The sequence below is a fragment of the Cynocephalus volans genome, chromosome 1 (genome assembly GCF_027409185.1).
Source record: "Cynocephalus volans isolate mCynVol1 chromosome 1, mCynVol1.pri, whole genome shotgun sequence".
Lineage (NCBI taxonomy): Eukaryota > Metazoa > Chordata > Mammalia > Dermoptera > Cynocephalidae > Cynocephalus > Cynocephalus volans.
Genome location: NC_084460.1, coordinates 244703533 through 244729925, shown reverse-complemented (window position 1 = coordinate 244729925; position 26393 = coordinate 244703533). Strand labels below are relative to the sequence as shown.

At 32.6% G+C, this 26393-nt stretch overlaps 1 protein-coding gene across 3 annotated transcripts in view; it reads right to left on the bottom strand.

The window, feature by feature from the left end:
* The window catches only part of AGPS (alkylglycerone phosphate synthase), a 141764-nt gene that overhangs the window by 68618 nt on the left and 46753 nt on the right, over positions 1–26393 (bottom strand). For all 3 annotated transcript variants that reach the window (XM_063093734.1, XM_063093742.1, XM_063093752.1), the window contains exons 7-10: positions 24614–24693; positions 21395–21475; positions 10969–11094; positions 7063–7171 (exon numbers count right to left, since the gene is read on the bottom strand). In XM_063093734.1, the coding sequence (XP_062949804.1) occupies positions 7063–7171; positions 10969–11094; positions 21395–21475; positions 24614–24693 (396 nt within the window). The remainder of the gene's footprint in view (positions 1–7062; positions 7172–10968; positions 11095–21394; positions 21476–24613; positions 24694–26393) is intronic.

The following is a 26393-nucleotide window of genomic DNA, read 5'->3' as shown; positions in this document are numbered from 1 at the left end:
ATTGAGACTCCAGAAATAAACCAATGCTGATTTTTGACAAGGGTGCCAGGACCATCCAATGGGAAAGAATAGTCTTTTCAAAACTGGTGCTGGGACAAATGGACATCTACATATAAAAAAAAAATGAAGCTGGACCCTTACCTCACACCATATACAAAACTTAACTCAAAATGTATCAAAGACCTTAATATAAGAGCTAAAACCATAAAAGTCTGAGAAGAAGCCATAGGGGTAAATCTTCATGACCATGGATCTGGCATTAGATTCATAGATACGACATGAAAAGCATGAGCAATTAAAGAAAAAAATAATAAATTTGACTTCACCAAAATTTTAAAAATTTGTACTTCAAAGCATACTAGCAAGAAACCAACAGAATGGGAGAAAATATTCATAAATCATTTATCTGACAAGGGACTTGTATCAAGAACAGGTTAAAAAAAAACAACTTGTAATTCCATAATAAAGACAAAGAACCACAATTTAAAAATGGGCAAAGAATCTGCATAGGTATCTTTCCAAGGAAACATACAAATAGCCAATAAAACCCATGCTCAACATCATTAGTCATCAAGAAAATGCAAATCAAAATCACAATGAGATCCCACCTCATCTCCATAGGATGGCAATTATTAGAAAGAAATAGAAAACAACTAAGCATTGGCAAGGATGTGGAGAAACTGGAGCCCTCATGCATTGCTTATGGGAATGTAAAATGGTATAGCCAGGCCGGAAAATAGTGTGGCTGTTCTCCAAACAGTAAAACATAGAGTTATAATCTACATGACAAGCAATTGAACTCTTAGGTATATACATGAAAACATATGAGTATATCTACACAAAAATGTGTACATCAATGTTTACTGCACATAATTTATAACAATCAAAAGGTAGAAACCACCCAAATATCCATTAACTGATGAATGGTTAAACAAAATGTAGTTTATCCATGCAGTACAATATTACTCAGTCATAAAAAGGAATGAAGTACTGATACATGCTATAACAGTTGAATCTTAAAAACATCATGGTAGGTAAAAGAAGCCACTCACAAAAGACTATATATTATATTATTCCATTTATTTGTAATGTCCAGAACAAATAGAGACAACGTAAATTACTGGTTGCTTATGGCATTGAGGGTGAAAGAATGGGGGGTGGGGGATAAGAGCTAGAAGGTACAGATTCTTTTTGAGGTAAACTTCTAAATCTTTGTCAAAGAGGGGGCAAAAAGTTGACCGGTGAACTATTAGTAACATGTTGTCTTCTCATCCACCAGCACAGAATTATCCACCACACCTATTCTTTCTTACCAAGACAAGTTGGATCACTTTAACTCTTAAAGTTGCTAATTTCCTCCTACTATACCAACACCATCACAAAGCTTATTTGTAATTTTTCTACTCTTTTCAACATTTTTAGAATTGCTGGTAGTTTTAGAATTAACACCTAAATAAATTTGAAATTTTTCAAGCATAAGTTCCTAAAAACATGAATCATCTCTTCTATTTACCATAATATGTCCACAGATCACAGAAACCTTAATAAATACTTGCTCAAACTAAAAAGTCACCAGATTGAAATTCTTTTTTTTTTTTGTCTTTTTCGTGACCGGTACTCAGCCAGTGAGCGCACGGGCCATTCCTATATAGGATCTGAAGCCGCAGCGGGAGTGTCGCTGCGCTCTCAGCTCCGCACTCTCCCGAGTGCGCCACCGGGTCGGGCCCCAGATTGAAATTCTTAAAGGTCAGTATAAACCCTGACTTTAGACAGGAAAACTCTTTTATTAAAAACTAAACTCCAGGGCCGAGCCCGTGGCGCACTCGGGAGAGTGCGGTGCTGGGAGTGCAGCGTCACTCCCCCAGCGGGTTCGGATCCTACATAGGAATGGCCTGTGCGCTCACTGGCTGAGTACCGGTCACGAAAAAGACAAAAAAAAAAAAAAAACTAAACTCCAAGTTCCCAGCTTTTTGTGAATTATTTCCCTACTTCTAAGAAATGAAACCATCTGAAAATATTTCTTTAAATCACAGCATTATATTCTAAACATAATCCAAAAAAGGAAATTGAAAACCACTTACATGCCAACCAATAAAGGGCCTGGTTAAGTCAGGGTACATTCAATGAATGGAATATCATGTAGCTGTCACAAAGAATGAATTGACTCTAAATATGATAACATGCAGCAAGCTCCATAAAATTAAGTGAATGAAGCAAAGAGTAGTAAACTCCCATTTGTACTTAAAATATATATACATACATATGAGGGCACTTCAAAAAGTTCATGGAAAGATTCATATTACCTTTTAATTCTATTTTTCTGGCAACTTTTTGAAGTACCCATGTATATGGCTATATATAGCAATAATGTTGACTCTGGGCAGGAGGGATGCCATTTAGACAGGAATAGAAGGCAGATTTTCCCTTATATATCCCTCCATACCTTTTGAATTTTGCACATATTTCTATATATCTGAATTTTGTAAATGTACATTACTTATTTGAAAAGTTTATTTTAAAATGTACATACCTTTACATTAGCAAAATTTAAAGTTCTCATTCTATATCAAAATTATAACATACTGGTAAGAAGAGACCATGCCTGAAATTCTGTATACCCATACTGCCTCAAATATATCGTGCAGGCTTTCTAATATAGCAAAACCCACCATAACACTATAAATGAGATTTTTAAAAAATTAATAGTGTAAAATGAAACACAGCATTACCGCAAAGTTAATGAAATGACCAAGGTGAGTCTGTGCAACTAGCCAGCTTAGGAGTTTTGTGTGTTCCCACTGTTAGATCAAAATCCATTCAGGTCCCAGATGCAGTTTGATGGGGGCAGTTTCCATTCAGACTTATGTTCAAATTAAGCAAATCACAAATGAATTCATATAAATTCACTTCATCGAATGGCCCATTTCTGAGGGCTTTTAGTGTACTTACTGATTCTTTTGCTCTTAGAATATTATGTCAGTAGAGTGATATAAAAATACTTAGATTACATAAAATTTAAAAAAAACTTAGATTACTTATCACTTTATTACATATACATTATCCCAATATTTTATATCCACTTTACTGTTTAAAAATAACTCCATGACAATGGTATATCACAGAGGCTTATATGTCAATCACTTTCATGTTTTAAGAAAAATAAACTGCAATAAATTCTAATATTTTGTTTTATAATTTTCAGATATGTTTGTTCTGCAGGAAAATTGAAGGCTTCAATTGCTATTTGATATAAAATGCAAATATTTGCCTGTAACAAATAAAATTTTTCATAATTTGAAAATATACTCAGGTGACACCAGGATTAAGAAGAATGGCAGTTATTTGATTCTGAATCTCCCCTCTCTCTCCCCTCCCCCCTATCCCCAAAAACAAAGAAACATAAAATCAACAAGCAAAGTCACACAGGATCTAAAACTTCAGTATTACCAGAAAAAACCAAACAAAACACACTGCAACCCTCAAATTATCTCTAAGTAGAAATAAAAAGAAAAAATTCCAACAGACTTCTGGCAATCTTCCAGATGCTACAAACTTGTAAGGACAGAATGTGAGAATAGAATGGGATGGCAGAATAAGGGATGGCTTAAAAGATTACTTAAGAAAGAGTAGAGGGTAACAGAGGACTTGGAGAAAGCACAGACAAGCACCCTCAGAAAGTAAAAGTGCAATAATAATGCCAAAATACTGTACAGCACTTGGTAGTCCATAGCCCTGGCTATGAGGAGGAGTTCGAAAGTGGGAGAAACCAGAAATGGAAGCAATTGGAGTAATAAGTAATATAAATACATATGTCCATATACACATATATACATATATATCACTCTTTAAAGACAAAGCAGTAAACAATGAATGAAATAAGAAAGAAAAGTTAAAGATCCTAGAAAAACGAAAGAGAAACAAGACATGTCATCCCCTTCCCACCAAAAACATCACCATTCATAAAACAAATAACACAGAAGAGAGTAGAAGTGACAGAAAAAAACATTCTCAAACTGGAAACCCTTTCCAAGTCATAAAAAGGAATAGAAAAAAGTAGCCCAAATGTATAAAACTAAAACTACCACAAAAAAGTCAGAAAAAGCAAATAAAAGCATTTCTGTTGATGAAAGCCCTCCCCTACAATATCAATCATGATCCTAAAGAAAACTGTGACACAACATTTCAAACTGAATTAAATATGATCAAACAAGCAATTGGGAATATGAAAAAATACCTTGAATCAGAAATATAAACACTGAAAACATAAATGACCCCCCCCCCCCGAAAAAAAAGTGAAGACAAAAGGAAATAGATGACCAAACTCAGGAAAGAAACAGAACAACAAAAAAAGCATATAAAAAATGAAGGTTAAGTTATAAGATATTCAAAGAAAAATAAAGTATAGATTCAAATAAAAACTTCATAAAAGAAGGAAATAACCAAGAGAATGCAAAGGAAATAAAGAAAGAAGTCAGAGAAAAAGGGTCAGAAAAAAAGTGGCTGAAATGGAAAACAGGTAAAGTAAATCAAACATGTATAACTGGTGTCCCTGAAGAACAATCAAAACAATTAAGAAGGAAAAACAAACAAAACAAAACAAACAAACAAACAAAACAAAAAAAAAACCAACCCCTAATATTTAACACTACAATCCAAAAAAACTTTCCAGAAATAAAAGGTATGAATCTATACATAAAAAGTTTCCACTGGATGCCAGGACAAAATGACCTAGGACAATCAATTCTAAGTTGTAAAAGTATTAGACTTTAACAATAAAGATAAAAAGTCCTCAGGGCCTCCAGGCAAAAAGAGCAAACAACCTACAAAGGCAAAGAGAATCAGACTGGCATTATATTCCTTCATAACAATATACAAAATCAAAGTAACAGTGGACCGGCATTTTCAAGAAACTCCAGAAAAAGAAATATCCAGTCAAGGTGTCCTTAAGGTATCATAGCCACTAAAAACAGTTTAGAACATTCCAGAACTCAGGATATATACAAATGTGCCATTCCTGAGGAAGCTACCAAATGATACTTATTTAACCAAAAGATGACTGGTAAAACTTTACAAAAAGACTGATACTGGACATTTCATCTATTTAATTGTAGAGCAAAGACTAAAAGAAGGGTAGGTCAAAGGGTTAAAAAATAAAGATATATTTTTAATTGTTTTTAATTAAAAGAACAATTCATTATAAGTTATTAGTAAATTCCATATACAGAAAAAGAATGTAAAGCATTTTAAATGCTTTGAATATTTACTGTAATTTTCATTATATTGATCATGTTCTAAGGCATCTAAAATGTGAGGAAGCTGCTTGTTGAAAAAAATCATTACCAACAATTCATAACACAAAACAAGACAAACACATTAAACTTAATGTGGCTAATCACATGTGAAACTTAGTGGGATAGGAAAAATAAGTTTTTTGATGATAATATTTTCAAGGTAGTCATCAAATGACTTAATTATAGCAAAATAAAATTTTTTAAAGCTCAAGGAAAAGTTTATGATTCACATTTAAGGCAGGAGATTATTATTTAGGCAGTTCAAAATAGGAGATAAAAATATATATTATGAAAGAATAAGATTTCACATAAATTTACTTTCTCAATCATACTGTTTCCTAGCCTATATAAAAATAACTATATTCACATACAAACTGAAATGAGGATAAGGGACCATAAATTGTAAAGGTCACTGATACCAAAATAATAAACAGCCACAATAAGAGCAATAAGTTTAATATTTGGTGAATACTTACTACATGCTTACAAATAGCTTAGCATAATCTCACTTAATCCTTACAACAAGCTTATGAAGATGGATAATTTTATTATTGCCATTTTATAGCTGAGGACATCGAGCATAGAGAATTACCTAACTTATACAAAGTAACAGAAATGTAAAGTGGTGAAACCAGGACCGAAATCCAGATCTGATAAACTTCATGGTTCATGCTCTTAAATCAGTATGCTATTTTGCATGCATATTTAAAATAAAATCTCATCTAACTACAGTAATTTAGCCTAGTATATACAAAGTCTGTCATTGATTACCATGAAAAAGACCTAAACTATAACACTAGTCATCAGCCCAACAGTTGATCTCAATCATATAACTAACTGACATAGTTTATTTTTTCCCCCTCTTTGTTGTTACTGTCAAAGATTCAAATTTATGCTACATCTTAGTTTATTATAACTATTCTTTTATTCATAAGCATAGCTAAATATTTCCAAAATCTATCTTTTCTCAGCTTGCACCACCTTCTCAAGTGAGTAATGAGTTCCTCTAATTTAAAAAGAAATTATTTTAATTTATCTGATTTCTCTGAATTTAAGGATGTCACTCTCCAATTCTAAGAATTAAAAAATAAGTCCATATTTACCTTATCCATACAATTCACATTCTACCTAACAGTGATTTTGCAAAATAGAAATAAGAAAGTTAAATTTTTTCTGATCTGTATACAAATTAAATATTTTGGATGAGGTGAAGAACTACATTCTAATCTACTCAGCATCAAGTAACCAAGCAAATACACTTGCATAGTGAAAATTTAATAGATGAACAGAAGTTTAAAAGACGTATGAATCAGTAGAATTTAAAATTCCACTTCTAAAAATCAAATAGTAAATAACAAAAGATATAATTACAGTAAGACAATAAGATAATCCTTTATCAGTCCTTTCTCCTGATAATTCTGACAAGATTAAAGAATACTATAAAACAAAATATTAAAACAAAACATTTTAAACCCTAACAACTATTTCTCCTAAAATTCATTAAGTACTCTAAAAGAAAAAATAAAAAGACCAAGCTGTCTCCAGAAATATAAAAAAGCAAAATGTAAGAGGAAGTTTAATAAGATGTTCTCGTAATAAAAACTTTATGAAGTACTAAATTAAAATAATAAAACCTTTAATAAATTCATCATTCCTTAAATATATAAAACATGTCTTCCTTTCAAAGATTTGATATCACAATATCACAGATTTTCACAAACCTGAGTCATTAACCTGCATTTTTTCATAATAAATTTGCAAGTATGTTTACCTTCAGATCCCATGATGAAGTGATGGATATCAGGGCCTGTTGACATACGAGGTCCTTGACAGCTTTTTTCTATTATACCTCTAGGTGTTACCATTTTTATATGAACCACCTGTTTAATACAATACATGATGTAAATTCTAGACATATGTCAGTAAATTTATGTGTATGTATGTATACACATTCATATATATTTATATGAAACACTACTTTAAAAATATTTGGTTAAATAATAAATTGTGATGCCCTTCAGAATTCTAACATTTCTAGTAATTCTCAGACTAAAGGTAAATTTGTATATAACCTTAAAAGAGGGAAAAATCATTCTAAGATTGTACACCTCTGGTCTAGAAAAATTGATCATCTTAAGAATAGAAAAACACATTTCTAAACCAAACTAAACCGCTTCTAAACTAAATCAAATTTAGTTGAACTTTATCCATATGGCAAAGAACTAAAGGACTCAAAAAGTAAGCAATGATCATACATTCATTCTTACATTTATTTAACAATATTTATGAACCACTATTATTAGTGCTTCATAAATAGATTCATTCTTTCATTTATTTAACAATATTTATGAAGCACTATTATTCATATCATGCACTGCTAGAGATGCTTAGAATTCTAAGAAAAAAATTATTCTTGCCTTATCCCCACCTTCAACTCTACTGAGTAGAAGAGAGTGAAAAGAATAAAATACTAATTATGATCAGGTCAAAATTGGGACTAAGAGGAAGAAGCAGTGACTGAGTTAACGAGACGGGGAGAGAGATGTGTTCTGGTACATCACATAGGTGAGAAAGTAAGTACACTTGGGGAGGAAGACCACTCTAAAAAATAGTTGCTGAGATTTGAACACAAAATGATTAGGTAAAAATTCAACATTTTTAGAAAGGATTTTTGACAGATAAGCAAGTCAATTTATCATTAAATGAAATAAGCAGAGGACATCAATAAGCAATTCACAAAGTAAGAAATTAAAATCGTCAATGGAGACATTTTAAAAGTATACATTCAAGGGCCGACCCCATGGCACACCCTGGAGAGTGTGGCGCTGGGAGCGCAGCGGTGCTCCTGCCGCGGGTTCGGATCCTATATAAGGATGGCCGGTGCGGCCGGTCACAAAGACAAAAAATAAATAAATAAATAAATAAAGTTTGTTTCCTTACTATGGTACATTGCCTTCCATGAGAAACCAATACTGTAGGGTACTATGGGGGGGGGGGGTGGGGGGTGGAGAATAGCTACAACCCTCGTATTTAAAAAAAATAAATAAAAGTATACATTCAATTGCAATTAAAGAAATACAAAATTAAAACACAAAAATATAAACAAAAAATCCAGGAAAATACAAAGGTTCTCATATGCTAGTGGTAATGCCAAATGGTACAAAATTTTTACAGAAGAATTTGGCTGAAAGGATCCAAAGATTTTACAATGTATAAATTTTGTGATCCAACAATTAAACCTCTAGGAGCTTACCCAAAGAAAATGATTAAAAATGTACATCAAAGAAATTACTAAAGTGGGTATTTTCCCCCTTTGTTTTCTGTAATTTTGAAATCAAGGATAATTTAAATGTTCATTCAAAGGGAATTAGTTTAATAAACTATGAATTATCAATAAAAGAATTACATGAACTCTTTAAAAATTGGTAGTGCAAACCTATATTCATTTATATTTTAATATACTGATAACAATTAAAACAGCAGATTAAACACAGTATGATTCTCTTTTTTATACTAAAAATTGATATACATCTATGTTTGTGGTATGCCTAGAAAAGAGTATTGAAGGATAAATATCAAGATGTTAAAAGAATTAGAAATTATTGTACAGCATAAATGACTTTTTATACTTCTGTAATAAGTATGTATTATTTTTAAAATAAGTTTCTAATTGCTAAAATTGTCTATTATGATTGTCTGTTATGATTTTAAAAGAAGCATTTTCTTCAGAAATTTTTTAAAAAATCAAATGCTTACTGTATCATACCGTATTTCCTTTTGTGAAGATTCAGAAGTTTTAGTTAGATTTTGTCACTATAGGTTTCAATTTCTTTCCTTCTAACAGTGCTTCAAAACTGAAAAATATGGCAAAGCATCTTTCATAGAAGTGATGGATCATTGCTAATGGCCATGAGCTTCAGCTCTTTAGCACCAGCATAAGAAAGAATATTCAGAAATGCTCAGGAAATCCTTTAGTGAGGAAATATTCACTAAATTAAGAAATATTTGAGTTAGACTATAGTTAAAATTCCTTTAAATGACCTTCAAAACAAGTGGGGATCAGAATTTAAGATGAGAAGTTTATCCCATTGTATACAGAAAGCACTCAAGACTTCTGAATCTTCAGATTATGTAAAAAATTTAGAGTAAACAACTATCTTCAACTTTTTTCAAATAGTTAAATAAGGTATTAGCATAATTACTTATTGTACTTTTAACTAAATACGCCCTAATATTGATTAAAGAAATACATTAACACATTCAAAAAGTTTTAATTTTTGTCATGAGTACCACTGCAGCCATATAGATTCAAAAATATCAACTTTAGTTATTTTTTCATAAAAGCAAATAATGTAAATTAAAACAGTTTCAGAGGGCACTATATATTGCAAAGAAATTCAAGTTAAAAATAAAATGTGATAAGTACTAATTCAAGTAAGTACATTAAGATGTACACTTACAATCCGTGGTCCTTAGATATCTTCAAAAACTGATTTAATTATATGCTTTATCAGTAATAAATGTAGTGGTCTATCAAATATTTGCCTAACTCTGATGAAGATCTTAACAATCCAATAGCAAAAGGACCAAATTTTCTTCCCTGAAACTGAATTTAGGTTATTTTAATTACAAAAAGAAAAATGTGATTTTTAAAAATGTCTTCAATAAAAGAATATAAACAAGACAATGACAATGTAAATATAGAAAAAGTGTTCATAATACAGACAAAAATCTTAAATTATTGGGTGTTAACTACAAAGAACCAATATATTTCATTAAAGATTTGATATTCTAATCAACCAAGATACTGATTAAAATGTTGCAACTTTAGATTCAAAAAGCAAAGCTAAATAGCTCCAGGAATAATATAGGAACATCACTTTAATAGTCTCATAAATTAAAATTCTTTTACGCTATTATCAGAATATTAAAGATAAGGGAATCGACATTTATGAAGCAACTACTACACACCAGACATGACTGAGTTTTTATTCAATGTGCTTTACTCCTTATACAGCAAATATCATTATTCTATTTTACAGAAGAGGAAACTAAAGTTTAGAAAGGTGAACCAATTTGCACAGGGTTGCACAACTAGCCACCAGAAAAGCTAAAAATGGAACAAATGATACCTAATCATAACAAGGGTGCCCACAGTTACACTATTATCACACTAACTACCAGTGAATTGGTACCAGATCAGCTAAAAGAAAATAGTGTGAACCTCTCAGGTCATACCACTACTTAGTAGAACAATTTCAATCAGGCTTTAATTCTATATAGAAAAAAATCTTTTCAGGACAATAAATATAAAATCTCCTAAGGTAACAAGAAAAGCATGAGAACATCACCTAAATAAATGGACTAAAATCTTGGTAGAGTTGAAGGCTGAGTTTTCCCAAAGCTTGTAAAATAATATTTGTATATTTAATAAGATGAATACTGTGAAACATCTACAAAGCTTAAATATTAGTCATTTGAAAAAGGGCATCCTTAAGTAATGACCACAGTTGTGTCTTTTAATTGCTTCTACTATACATACTCAACATTACTATAACCAAAAGGTATACTTCGAGGGGAGGGTTCTACATTCCAACTCTTAATTTTTAAAGGCTTTTAGTCACTTTGTAATAATCTTTATATGCTAATCAATTATCATAACTAGAAAAAAATTTACCAGATCCTCAATATTGCCGTAGATATTCTTCTTCATGCCTGATGCCCGAGTAGATACCCATCCTCCCACAGTGCTGAATTCCAAGGAATCTGGCTCATGACCTGTACAGTAACCACTTTCTTTAAGCTGGGAAAAAAAAAAAAAAAAAAAAAAAAGAAGTTCACATTTCACTAGTGCAAATGGCCCTATTTCACACAGCACTCAACACATTAACTCCTCCCACCTTAAAATTCCCATATGTTACTGGTATTTGAAGTCATTAAAACCTGTATAGAAAAATAAGTGCTTTCATCATACTAGTCCTAAAAATTTTTTTGCCAAGTGGAGAACTTTACAAAACTGAAAAATGTAAGCCAAAAGACAGTTGTATTTTCCACAGGTTCACTAGACATCTTACTCCTTACATCCTTTTGTTTTATAGCCAACTGTACCTCCCACTTCTTTTCTTCCACAAAGAGACAACTTAAATACTTAGGGAGATCAGATTATGCTTAAGTAACTGTCAACTTCACCTAAACACTTTCAATAAATAAAGCACTTAATCTCTTGTTCTCCCTACCCTAATATAATATGCAGCAGGCCTGCAGAAAATGGGAGCAAATTGCCTGTACTTAATTCTCACAAGGAGTCATGTGTTTTAATGTACAGCCATCTGGCTAGGTTTCGTGCATGTAATACCGTCATTTATTTGTGATGCGGATCATGCATTCCTGTACATTAGTCACTTGTTTCTCATTTTTCTATATTAGCTTGGCTTTGCCATCTGCACAGCACCTGAAGTTGAATGGATGCCCTGTACTTCAACACCACCAAAGCCATTCCACCGAAATCATTTTAAAAACTCAGCCATCTCCTGTCAAATGGTACAGACACCACCATCTGCATACCCACTGTCTACTGCACTCAAACCCATCAATCTGAGTTGACCATTTTGATAGTCATCCAGTTAAGCAACTGTCTCTATTTTTCAAGTAAGTCATGCAGAGATGTAGAATATGTCAGCTATGCCTGTATCTGTGTATTTAAGTATGGTATGAAAGATGTAATCCAAAATTTGGAAGCCTATTAGGTTAAATATAATTTGTTAGGTTTTACACACCAGCAATGCAAATTAAGCTTGCTACTATGGAAATGAGATTTGAAAAGACATCAGTTATTACATAATAAGATTTTTTTTCACTAAATATTCAATATATTTATTTAATAAAGAGGTTAATAACCACTCACAAGTAGTTTAAATACATGACTAAAAATGTTAAAATGAAGATTATCAGACTATTATATTACACTGCTTCCCTAATTCCATTCTTGAACAATCTATATTGATATTATTTTTTCTCAAAAGACTACTGGTGCTCAATTTTATGAAATTAGGAGAAAAAGAGAAGACATTCATGGATCTAAGATGTGCTAGGGAACACTGTGAACATGAAGTTTTCACATACTCTCGTGACAAAACAAACCTCCACATTACCTACACAGAAGCAGATCATTAAATACACATTTAAACTATTTCTATCAGTATATCCAATATTAGGTACACTATTAATTTGCCTCTTATGCCTGATAGGCTACTTTGTTAATTTCTCCAATTACAAGTAGCTACTATGTGCCGGGAATTGTGTAAAGCAATGAAGATAAGGATACCTTAAAAAATAAAATAAATAAAATAAATAAATAAATAAAAAATCCCTATGCTAAGGGAGCTCAACTTAGCAAACCAATTTAAATCTACTTCTTTGTTAACAATCTCATTAACTTCCTACAATGTAAGTGTAATGGTTAAAAATCTGGGTTTGAGACTAGTCATTCTCCCTAGCTAGAAAATTTGCATACTACAGTATGCTAATTTAATAAGAAACAATTGTTGGCACACAGGAAGAGCTTAGTAAATGGTATCTAAGACCATATACATTCAGCCACTTCCTCCTTTTAAGTCTGTGTTACTGTTAATGCCATTAGCTGCTAAGTAAAAATCGCTAAAGGTCCACAGTTTTACTCATACACTTAACCAAATATTATTATTATTATTATTATTATTTTTTTTTTTTTTTTTTTTACCAGTAAGGGGATTGCAACCCTTGGCTCGGTGTGGTCTTCACCACGCTCAGCCAGTGAGCACACCAGCCATTCCTATATAGGATCTGAACCCATGGCCTCGGTGCTACCAGCACTGCACTCTCCCAAGTGAGCCACGGGGTCAGCCCCCAAATATTATTTTTTAATAAGATAAAATAGCCTCTCTGCTCCATGCTACACTAGAAAACAGTAACAACTATGTTCATCAGTCACTTAGGTGCTGTGAAGCTCTTTGGGAACAGGAACTTTGCCTTACTTCTCTAGCTCCCTTCAATAATGAAACAACAAATATTTACTACTGACTATGTGCTGAGCTTCAGATACATCACTAAAAAAACAAAACAAATCCTAAATTGTGGAGCTTATATTATAGAGAGATAGAGAAGGGAACTGAAATTAACAAGAAGCATAATCAAATTATACAGAATCATTAGAAGTGCAATGCATAAAATAAAAAGTAGAACAGAAACTTCTGCCTCTACTCAAACTGAAGTAAAAGGGACTAGGATTTACCCTCCCACCTAAAAACCAAAAAAAATATAACAACAAAAGTTTTAAACACTGAACATGGGGTAACAAAGGACAGTGATTCCTAAGAGAAAGCAAACAAAGGAGGTGAGCTTAGCTTAGCACTCCAGGGAAAGAAAATCCAGGCAGAACTTGGCAAACACTAAGTTGAGGAGACTGAGTTAAGAGTTGTGGCTGCTGATAATACCCAGGTCAGAGGTTCTGATCCCTGTACTGGCCAGCTGCAAATAAAATAAAAGAGTTGTGGGCAACCAAGGCATCTAGACTTCACTGGAGAAAGTATGGAAGAGGAGACAGCAGCACAGAGAGAGACAGACACCTGGAAATCTGCAGAGGGATCCCCTCAAGTCTTCAGCAGAGGACCAAAAAGCATATGTGAGTGCGGAAACTACCCAAGACCAGAGGAAGAAATAATCCAAAAGGATTAGAGAACAGTGCCAGCACTCACATTGTACTAAAAAATAGTACCTGTATCCACCAGCTCAACTGGGAAAACTCTTAATCCACAGAGCATTAGGTAGAATACCCAAGAAGGTCATACCTCCGTAACGGAAAACAACTAATCTCAGACTGAGCACTGCTCTGAACACACCTAAAAGATCATAAAAACCAAGAATTAAAGGATCAAACTGTTTCCAAATAAGTACATCCCAGGAAAAAGTTAAAGAATATTTATAGAATTAAAAAATATCCAGGACTCAACAAGATAAAATTCACAATGGCTGGCATCTAATCAAAAATTACCAAGCATACAAAGAAGCAGGAAAACACAACCCATAATGAAGAAAATAATCATTAAGGGATGAATAATCAAAACCAACCCAGAACTAACACAGATGTTAGAATTAGCTGACAAGGACATTAAAACAATTATTATAACTGTACTCCATATGTTCAAAAAGTTAAACAGAGACATAGAAGATATCAAATAACCCAAGTTAAACATCTGGAGATGAAAAATACAAGGTATTATATTTAAAAAATATATTTGATGGAATTAAAACCAGAATAGACAAAGCAAAATGAAAGATTTGTAAACTTCAAGATGCTGAAACAGAAACTAAAGGAAAAAAATGAAAAGAGCAGGCAGTGAGCTGTGGAACTTCAAGCAGCCTAATTTGTGAGTAAACAGAGTCCCGAACAGAGGGGCACAGGGAGTGGATATTTTAAAAAATAATGGCCAAAAATTTTCTAAATTTGATGAAAACTATAAATCCACAAATCAAAAATGCTTAACAACCCCCCAACACAAGAACACAGAGAAAACTACACCAAGGTTCATCATGATCAAACTGCAATAACAAGAAAATCTTAAAAGCAGCCAGAAGAGGGAAAAAAACACATTATATACAAAGGTATATGTAACATCAAATAACACCAGATTTCTCATCTGAAACAATGAAGTGAGATAACAGTGGAGCAACATCTTTATATTACTGAAAGAAAAACACTATCAATCTTCAATTCTATACTTGCTTCAAATATCTTTAAAAAGACAAAAGTAAAATAAAGAATTTTTTAGACAAACAAAAGCAGGAAGAATTTATCAGTGGCAGACTTTCACTAGAGTCATGTTAAAAGAAGTCCTTTGAGCAGCAGTAAAATAACAGATAAAATGAAGGGCACTAGAAAGTGTAACTAGATGGGTAAATATATATAAGAATTTTTTATTATTTAAATATTGTAAAAGATAGCCGACCATTTCATAAAAACAAATAACAGACTGCAGAGTTTATAATATATGCAAAAGCAGAATGACAATAATAGCACAAAGGAGACAAGGAGAGAAGGAAGCATGCTACTGTAAGTAAATGTGAATTGTATTGTAAACTACGTAGTAGGTACAATATTACTTGAAGGTAGACTCACTTAAAGATGTATACGCCTTAAAACAAGAAAACAAAAAGTTACTGGTAATTAAAAAACAAAGGAGATAAATGGTATAAAAAGTAATCAATCCAAATAAAGGCAGTAAAAGAGGAAAATAAGAACAAAAAACAGATGGGAAATATAGAAAACAAATAGCAAGATGACAGACTTAAACTGAACCAGATTAATAAATCACATTTTGAAGATAAACGCTCTAAACATCCCAATGAAAAGGCAGTAACTGTCAGGTTAGATAAAGAGAAATTAAATGCTGCCTACAAGAAAGGCACCTTAAATACAAACATACAAACTAGTTAAAAGAATGAAAAAAGACAAAAGATATACTATGCTAACAATAATTAAAGGAAAACTCAAGTGGCTATTTCAATAACAGACAAAGTAGATTTCAGAGCAAAGAATGTTATCAGGAATAAAGGAGACCATTTTCTAATGACAGAAGGGTCAATTAATCAAGAAGACACAATCCTGAACATTTATAACACAGCTTTAAAATATAGGTTAATGGACACAAAGAATGATTATGTTTTGTAATGATGAATATGCTAATTATCCTGATTTGATCATCACATATTGTACACAGGTATTGATATTCAACAATGTATCCCACAAATATGTATAATCAATTATGCTTCAATAAAAAAATGAAATAAAAATAAAACACAAAGGAAAAACTGATAGAACCTCAAGAAGAAATAGATCTACAATTATATTTGGAGGTTTTAATACCTTCCTCTCAATAACTGATAGAACAAGTAGACAGAAAATAAGAAAAAATAATAGGAGACCTGAAAACACAATAAATCAATTTGAACTAATAAATATTTACAGACTATTCCACCAAACAGTAGCAGGAGACACATTCTTTGCAAATGCACATGAAACTCTTACAAAACAGACCATATCATGGGCCATAAAACAAGTATGAACAAATTTGAAAAAATTCAAGTCATATAAAATATGTTTTCTGAACACTACAGAATACAGAAACAGAAAAATTTTGGAAAATCCCTAAATAATTGGAAACTAAATTCAATACTTTGAAGTAACCCATGGGTCAAAGAAAAACTGAAAAGCAGAAAATGTTTTGAAGTTAATGAAAGTGAATAGACAAGGAGCAAACATACCAATTTATTCAGCATTCAATGCTTTGGAGCTGCTACCTGCGTCAGATATTTCTTGGGACCATGAGCCATGGCTGCACTAGGCATGGAAAGAGGCCAAGCTTTCTATTTACTTATTTTTTTTTTTTTTTACAGAAATTGACAAGGTGACTATAAAATTCACATGGAAATACAAAGAACGTAGATTAGCCAAAACAATTTTGAAAAAGAATTCTGATAAATCCATAGTAATCCAAACAGTATGGTAGAGGCACAAAGATAGACAAGTAGATCAAAACTGAATGGAGTCCAGAATTAGATGCACATATATATGGAAAAGAGACTTTTTTTTTTTTAATGATGATGCAAAGTCAATTCAATGAAGGAAGGATAGTCTTTTTCAACAAATGGTACTGGAACAATTGGATATCCGTATGCCAAAAAAATTCATTCAATACCTTGTACCATATACAAACATTAACACAAAAATCTTCAAAGCTGATCAAAGAATTAAATGTACAACCAAAAATTATGAAACTTAAATGGAAGAAAATCTTTGCAACCTTGGGTCAAGATACAACCGCAGAAGCATGCTACATAAGATAAAAAATTAGTATGTTGGACTTCACGAAAATTGAAAACATTTGTTCTTCAAAAGACACAATAAAAGAATGAAAAGACCAGCCACAAACTGAGGGTAAATATTTGCAAAGCATATATCTGAAAAAGGACTTATATCCAGAATGTATATAGAACTCTCAAAACTTAATAATAAGAAAAACAACAATCCAACTTAAAAACTGGGCAAACAATTTAAAAGGACATTTAACCAATGAAGATAGAAATATGGATGGCAAATAAGCACATGAAAAGATGTTCAAAACACTACTCATTAGATAAAGGCAAGTTAAAACTACAATGACACACTGCTATGCAGCTACTAAAATGACTAAAAAAGACTAACAATAAAAAGTATTGGCAAGTATGTGGAGAAACTAGAACTCTTACATAATGCTGATGGGAATATAAAAGGATACAATCAATCCAGGAAAAAGTCTGATAGATTTTGGTAAACATATACCTACCATTTTGCTCCATCCATTCTATTTCTACATATTTACCCAAAAGAAATGAAAGGATATGTCCATACAAAGATCTACACATGAATGTTCATAGCAGCTTTATTTGTAATAGCCACAAACTAGAAATAATCCAAGTGTTCATCAACAGGTGAATGAATAAACAGTGGTATAGCTATACAATGGAATATTACTGAGCAATAAAAAGAAATAAACTATTGATACAGGCAACAATATGGATGAATCTCAAAATAATTATGCTTAGTGAAAGAAGCCATACCCTTCCCCCCAAAAAAGCATACATACTGTATGATTCCGCTTTAACAAAATTGTAGGAAATTTAAACACAAATCTACAGTGGCAGAGAGCAGATTAGTGATTACCTGGGTTCCAGTAGGGGTTGCAGATGGGGGAGAATTATAAAGAGGCAAGAGGAAAATTTTGGGATTAGTAGATATTTCATTATCTTGATTCTGATGATGGTTTCATGGTACTACTCATATGTCAAAACTTATCAAATTGTACACTTTAAGTGCAATTTATTATATGACAATTCTACCTCAATGAAACTTACAAAGCAAAACAAAACAAAAATATATTCCTCCAAAGATTTAGGCCCAAGTTGCTCGAAGAACTGAATTTCCATCAACTGGAAATGAGAAGGCTACAGAATAAGCAAATTTTAAAGCAAAGACTGCAAATTTTCCCTCAAAAAGTCAGTTTTTAAAACGTTGAGTTTGAAATGTCTTAGGTATTCAAGTAGAGACACCAACTAGGAAACTAGACATATAAGTCTACAGTTCAGGAAAGAAGTCTTGGATGATACAAATTTAGGAGTCTTCTGCATTTAAAAGGAATATTTGGTCAGCTGTGCCTGCCTAAATCAAGCAGATAGTGCTCAGTAAAAATTAGTGGAAGAAATCAAAGTTCTAAGTACTTTATTAACTTGTTTCATCCTAACAAAAACCTTATAAAGTAGGAACTGTTATCCACATTTTATAGATGAATTAACTGAGGCCATAAAGGTTAGTAATTGGCCCAAGGTCACATGGCTAGGAGCTAAATTTGGGTTTTATAGTAAAAGTTAATAGCTATTAGAAACAAACAAAGATAACATGAAGTTATTGGTGATATTGTCCCTAGTTGGAAAAAAACAGAGTCACACATCCCCAGACTATTAACTAAAAAAATAAAATAGAAAAGGATTAAATAAATCTGAAAAAAAAAAATTCCCCAAATCCATAATTGACAGTAGTGACTTCCCTTAAATTTTATACATATTAAAATAAATGTAATTTTTAAGTTAAAGATATTAAAATCTATGCTACCTACCTACTATATTTATGTCATTTTAAAACTTCTAGAAGAAAAACCAGTTTTAAGCTGGTACCTCAGCTAAAGTAGAAACTGAAAGACACAGAAGTTTAATGAAGAAGAAATTAAACTGGGATCAAAACAGCTATAGAAACTATATTACAGCTTAGAGAAGGCAAAAAGAAAGTTCTATATCGGTATTCAGGAAAATGAACTAGTAGGTAAAATACCAGAAGTTCCTAATCTACAAAAATGTCATTTAAATTTCAAGGAAATATGTTCCCTGAATTTCAATTCTAACCTTCAAAAAAAAAAAAAGAAAACTTGGAAAGGTTAAAACACTACATCAAATGCTATAATGAAGGATATAAAATTGAAGACATAAAAGGCCGTTCTTTTTTATAAAACAATTGCTATATTGATAATGCCTCATTCAGGCATAATGGAAGACTAATACAGAACTTTTTAGAGGTTTTTCATAAAATACTACTACTCTTGCCCACTAATGTTCATTATAAACTATAATAATTAACAAATCTACTTATCTTGACTTACATAAAATCTTAACTTACTGCAGATCTTTAACACAGCCCCAACAAATATGTTCAATTTTATTTGTTTGCTGCATTAAATTAAAAATAAAAATAATAGTTGAAGAAATTTTTTCAAAGGCTTTCATCCAGAATTAGTTACAAGCAGACCAATTTTAATCAACTTTTCAAGAAAGAAGGAAACAGACAATAAAATAAAATCAGCAATCACATCACATCTCTATGTCCTGTTAAAGGTTTAGAGGGGAGTGGAGGTCTCTATAAACAAAGTGGTTAGTACATCACAAACAAATTGAATTTTCTAATTTTCATTGTCAAAAGCTGAGATAGTCATCTTGACTATATTTGAGGAAGTTAAAGAAACCAATTCATTTTAACAATTACCTGCTTAGAATCCATGAAGGGAACCTAAAGTTTTCCAAAAATTCATTAGGATGCAAATAAAGTGCCATAAAGACTCCAAGAGTTTCACTAACTCATAAGATGAGAAGTTTTCAATGAAACAACAAATAGCAAATACCAAAATCTACCCAGCTGACGCAATTTATTACCAAGACATGAAAATTCTATGTCCAACTTATTCCATTTTGCTCCACTCCTACTACTTTATTTCAGGTCACTATCAACTCTTATCTAAATGATTGCAGTAGTCTCTGAACCTGCCCTCACATGGCCCATCCATCTTCCACACAGTAGCCAGAACCAAGTAGAAAGGTAAAGTTCAAACCTCTAAAAGGCGCTTTCTAAGAACCTTTATGATCTTTTATTTAATTTTTTTTTTTTTTGAAATAACACATACACATTATTTATTGAGCATTATTTGTACAAACAAAAGTCTGGGAGCAATCCACATATCCATCAGTAGGAACTGACTAAATAAACCATTATACAGCCACACACAGTATTCTAAACAGTAGTGGCTATCCTGAAGATACAGATCTGCATATTCTTGAACACACTCCTTTGGAAACTTTTATTTATTTTTAATTAATTAATTAATTATTTTACATTCTAAGATGTTGTGGAGCAGTTGGGGTGGAGGGGAAGACAGGGAGGGAGAGAGAAGGATACGGTGATAGGATGAAGAAGCGGGAAGTGGGGAGGGGGGCATGGTCGAGGCCTGTGGCAACCCCCTTCATTCCAGCAGAGGAGCCCAGGAGGCTTCCAGTGGTGGCTCAGTTGTGGCTGCACTGGATACAGATTTTGGGGGGGTGGGGGGGTGAAGAGCTGGATAAGGCCCTTGGCCCCCCACCACCCTGGCTTGAGAGCCCAGAAAGCTTTCTGCCAGCAGCCTGGTGAAAACCTTATGATCTTAACTCTTCAGTGTTCCTGGCTTGCATCCTTCACCACTTCTATATCCACTCCCAGCCAATATACAAACACCAAGAATGTGTGATCTCCCATGTACACACACTAGGCTTCAGCCATACTCAGCTATCTACAGTCCCCAAAAGCAATGGCTACCCTTAAAGCCTCTGCACATGCTCCTTCCTCTGACTGGACTGTTCTCCCCAACCCCTATCTTCTTTTTGCTAACTTTGACTCATCCTGAAGTCTCAGTTTAAATGCCATGTCCTCTGTGATATCTTCTTTGTCCAACTCCTTCCCACCAAACCCCATTTGATGACCCATAACACCCTGCATTTAGCCTCCACATAGCAATTCTCACTATGAATCATTGTTTACTTACCTAACTTCTGTCCTAATATAAGCTACCTGAGGATAGAGATGGTGTCTTGTTATCATGTCCTCAGCAACTAGCTCAACATCTAACCCACAATAAGTACTGAACAAATTTGTTGAGTGAATGAATGTACTGTGAAAGGTATCTCATTCAGAGAAGGAACACAGCAGTCTGAAAACCTTAATTAAAGAAATAACATACCTGTCTTTCCAACTCTTGTCCTGTTATGCCAGCCTCTACATGAACTGTCAGATTGTTCTCATCAATCCAGAGGATTCGATTCTGTTGCAAAGGAAGAAAAAAGTCTTATCTCCATAAATGACTAACATTTTCTCATGAAATGTAACTTCCTAATTCAAAGCAACAAGTGACAAGATAGTAATTAAACAACAAGGATTCCCCCTAATCATCCATATTGGAAACCAGCTCCACTTATCCCTGATTATGTAACATGACAGTCATAGTAACAAAGGCACTACACTATGTAGGAGCTGGTTTAAAACACAGACTGTCTTTATTCAGATGTTAATTAGAATCAAATTCTACCACATATCTTAGACAAATTACTTAACTAAGCTCAGTGCTTTCTCATTTGTAAAATGTGAATAGTAATGATACACACTTGCAGGGTTGCTGTAAGGATTAAATGAGATGCTGCATGTAAAAAATTTAGCATACACAGGTCCTGGCATTCTACAAATACTATCTGCACTATTGTTAACACAGCAATCATACCAGAAAATGGCCATGAGATTAGGAAAAAAATCACCTGCAAAGACATTTGAGTATAGTAAATGACATCCCTGCTTCATTTTCAATCTAAAATAGGATCAGAGATCCCATGCAGAAAACAAAGCACATCCCCGCCTCGAACTGAAAAGAAGGAACTGAGTATCATCTGGATCAACTTACTAAATATACTACTACAATAAAAAATGTTTTTTAACATTATTTGACCTAATTTTTATGTTTTGTGTGTGTGTGTGTGTGTGTGTGTGTGTGTGTGTGTGTGTGTGTATATATATATATATATATGAACCTTCATGAATTATTTTCTACTATTAAGAGCAAACTATTTTCCCCTCCTACTTGGCTGAGCAATCGGATAACATATAAAATCTTTTTCTGGATCCCAGGGAAGCCTTCTTTGTAAAACTAAATTTTCATGTTTCATGGCAATAACTAATGCAGATAAGTCTAGTTAATAATAAAAACCAAAAAACACAACAGAAAACACAAAAATAGCAGTCTCTGCCTAAATTCCAGATTTGAACACATACAAATAACTGCACTGCTTAATTCACAAGGTTATGATAAATATTAAGTTACATGATATATGTGAATTTTTTGTTATATAAAACATTATAATTATAGTCTCACTATAAGACAACAGTAATTTCAATATAACTATAGTATAATCAGGCTTTTGGTCTTATGGCAGCTAAACAAAAGGAAGTATTAAACTGCAGAGTAAAAAGACAAAGAATTTATTAATCTGATGGCACCTTATACTATAATAACTTATGTACATCTTCGCCCACAACAGACTGGTTCAGGGCAATTAAATAATTGTGCTAAATATATACCTCATACCTACCAAGGGTCCAAACATATTTTTAGTAGAAGAAAAGAAATTAAAGGAGGCGGAGAAGAAAACTACCATTATGGGTACTCAAAAAAAAAAATACATATATATATGTAGACCACCCTATTACATCCAGTATATACTACCTAACCCAAGTTAACAATAAAACAAAAACAAAAACGTAAAGGCCAATAGGCCTTAGTATTACCATACATATTTTAATAGAAAACCAGCATGACACTAATTCCCATCAAATTTTCTACATATTATATCAGAAGTACACTGTGCAAAATCATGCATAGACATGACTTATTGACTTCTACCCAAATCAGTTATAAGTACCCCCTATCCATTATAATATCTGAGACAGTTCAAGGTTAAATGCACTGCATATATAGTTTCTCAGCAAAATAAATGGTTAGAAACCTGGCATTTACAATTGTGCCACAGAATTTTAAGCATCTGCTCAGTGTCAAGACTTATCTCATTTAATCTTCAAAGTAATGTTCTGAAGTATTACTGTTTCTACTTTATACATTCAGTAATAGATTTAGTGGTAAATTTGCACATAGTAAGGTTAAAAGACAGAAATTCAAACACATTCCAAAGCCTATTCCAAAACAGGCTATTCTTAAACTACCCTCTGAGGAAATTACCTTTTCTTAAACTCTAGCATAAGGAAAGGCTGACGGAAAACTCTACAGTAAAATCATCAGGCAGTCACAATCTGAACTAGCTCATCAATTTTATCATCACTAAAAGAGGACAACTAGGTATTATACATCTCCACTCCTGATGTTACAGGACCTAAAACAGCACACCATCATCTACAAGAAACAGAGGTAGGGAGGAAGGAGGGAAAAAAAGGTATGCCTGAACCTAACTAGAAACTATATCTAACTTCCAGTTTAGAGGACATCCAAGGCCTGGAAGAAGAGTAAATGACACCAAGAAGAAGCAACAGACAAATTCAAAATATAACATTCTATACTACAAATAACCTAGTTTCTTCAAAAGTCAACAACATTTTAAAAAGGGGGGAGGAAGAGGAGGCTTTTTTAGATAAAGTGAGACTTAAGAGAAACAACCAGAAGCTCACATGAGCCTTGTCTAGATCCCCATTTGAACAAATGAACTGTAAAAAAGACATTTTTGAGATTTTAGAAAATTTAAATTTGAATTAGATATTAAATGATACAAAGAATTACTTTTGATTTTGCCAGGAGTAAAACCAATACAGTAGTTATGTGAGAAAATGTCCATTTTTAAAGAGACACACAGGAATATTTAGGTGTAAAGTAGCAAAATATCAGGATTTGCTTTAAAATACTAGAGAAAAAAAGATAAAGCAAGTATGAAAAGATATTAACAACTATTTAATCTAGGGAATAGGTATACTATTCTACTTTGGTGTTTGAAAAAATTTCAAATTAAAAGGTAAATAAATGTTTTTATTATACTGGAGGAATATGTAACCGGGAATATTGTTGACTATATGAAGATAAAGTTTATACCCAAATTAAAACTTTAACATGATACAATGTCCAACTCTTAGACCACAATGAGACAAAACTTCAGAAAATAATCTTATAATTAAAGTAGTTCTTACTATTCATTCCCAAATAAAAATGCAACAGCGTTAGTATAAATCTAGGGGACAAGCAAGTTTAGGTGATTCTAATTAACCTTAATTAATATTATCTGTTCTGTTTTTTAATAATACAAATCAGGTCATCTAGTGCATCAATATGTTCATTCATGCTTCCCAAAGTATCAATTTCACATGCCAGTTCGCTAGAACAGCTATTTCAAATACATCTTAAATTATTATATACCATTTGTGAAGTGTCCAAAGAAATAATTGTTCTTGCCTCATCTGCAGGACACATCAGTCCATATGAAACACTTGTTCCTCCTGCCAAAATAGGAAACAATTTTATGTTTAAATATTTTATTTTTGGCTACATTTCTAGGGCAAATCCTTAATATGGAGTATACAGATAGGCCCACTAGGAGAATGATACCTATTTCTACTTTGTAAAATATAATTTGCAAATGCTAACACACTAAAAGCAAACTCACCTTTATTTTATGCTGTGTGCCAAAATGAAGCAATATTATGGAACTGAAAGCAATGAGATATGGCTCCATCCCCTGGACATGGCATATTCAAGTGAAGCCCCTAGCAATTTGTAGAACTCCAAAAACATGATTAGAAAAGTTCTAATCTAATGATTACTGCAAAAAAGTAGCTTAAAGAAAAATAAAAGACCCAGCCTATACAACTAGAGATACCATTACCTCCTTTCTACCATAATTATAAGATCCATTTATTGTTTAAAATATCTTATATTCTCATACAAAAAGGCTTTAATAAATTAGAATAGAAACAAGTTTAAAATGTCCAGATCATGCAACTTTTAAAAACAAATTTATATGTTCTTTGGTAAAAAAGTGATTTTAATATAGAATAAATAATACGTAGACACTTGAACAATGTACTGCTGTTCTCTTAACACTTGCTGTCAAAGGAAAAATGCTTTCCTGATACCAATAAAGAAATAACACCATGCTCTCAGTTCTTAATCAGATCTGTATCACCATACATCAGGATAAATTCTTAATTGGTACTTCCATACCTTTTGCACGGAAGAAAACATGTGGAAGTCTTCTTCCACAAGAAGTATAGGGAGTGTTGATCTGTAAGGTTCAGCTTAAGTTTGCAAGATGAGACCATGAACTGTCAGTTAAGAACATGATGCCTGTGATCAGTAACTACTATTTGCATGTCACAGTCACTTAAAAATCGAAAAAATATTTCATAATGAGTGGCACTGTAGTGACTTTTTTGCATGAATTCAACAGAAAGCATTAGCTGAAGAGGGAATTTGGAGCTTCTGGAATTGTTTGGAAACCATTTCCATTCCATCAGTGCCAATTTGGTCAGTGAAGGTAATGTCCTTTGGCTTGTATAAGTTGTTAAAACAATGCAGTCAATAAAAAATCCAAGAGATGAAATTTGTCTTAAAATGCAAAACAATGTTAGTTTTTTGTACTGAATTATTGATTGGTCATAATTTTAGTGGTTGATCATTTATTTTTTAAGTGGCATGTAATAACTGTACATAGTTATGGGATATAGAGAAATATTTTGATACATGTACATACTGTGTGATGATCAAATTAGGCTAATTAGCTTATCCATCCCTGCAAACATTTATCATTTCTTTGTGATGAGAACATCTGAATTCCTCTCTTCTAGCCATTTGAGAATATACAATGTTGTTATTATAGATACCTAGCACTACTGTCAAATACTAGAACTTATTCTTCCTATCTAGATGTAATTCTGTACAAGTTAACCAACCTCTCCGTAACCCCTTTTCCCCCTCACCCTTCCCAGCCTCTAATAACCACAATTTTACTCTATACTTCTATGACCTCACTTTTTTTTTAGCTCTACATATTAGCAGTATTTATCTTTCTGTGTCTGATTTATTTCACTTAACATAACGTCTTCCAGGCTCATCCATGCTGCCACAAATGACATGATTTCATTCTTTTTTTATGGCTGAGTATTCCACTGTGTATGTATGCCACATTTTCTTTATCCAT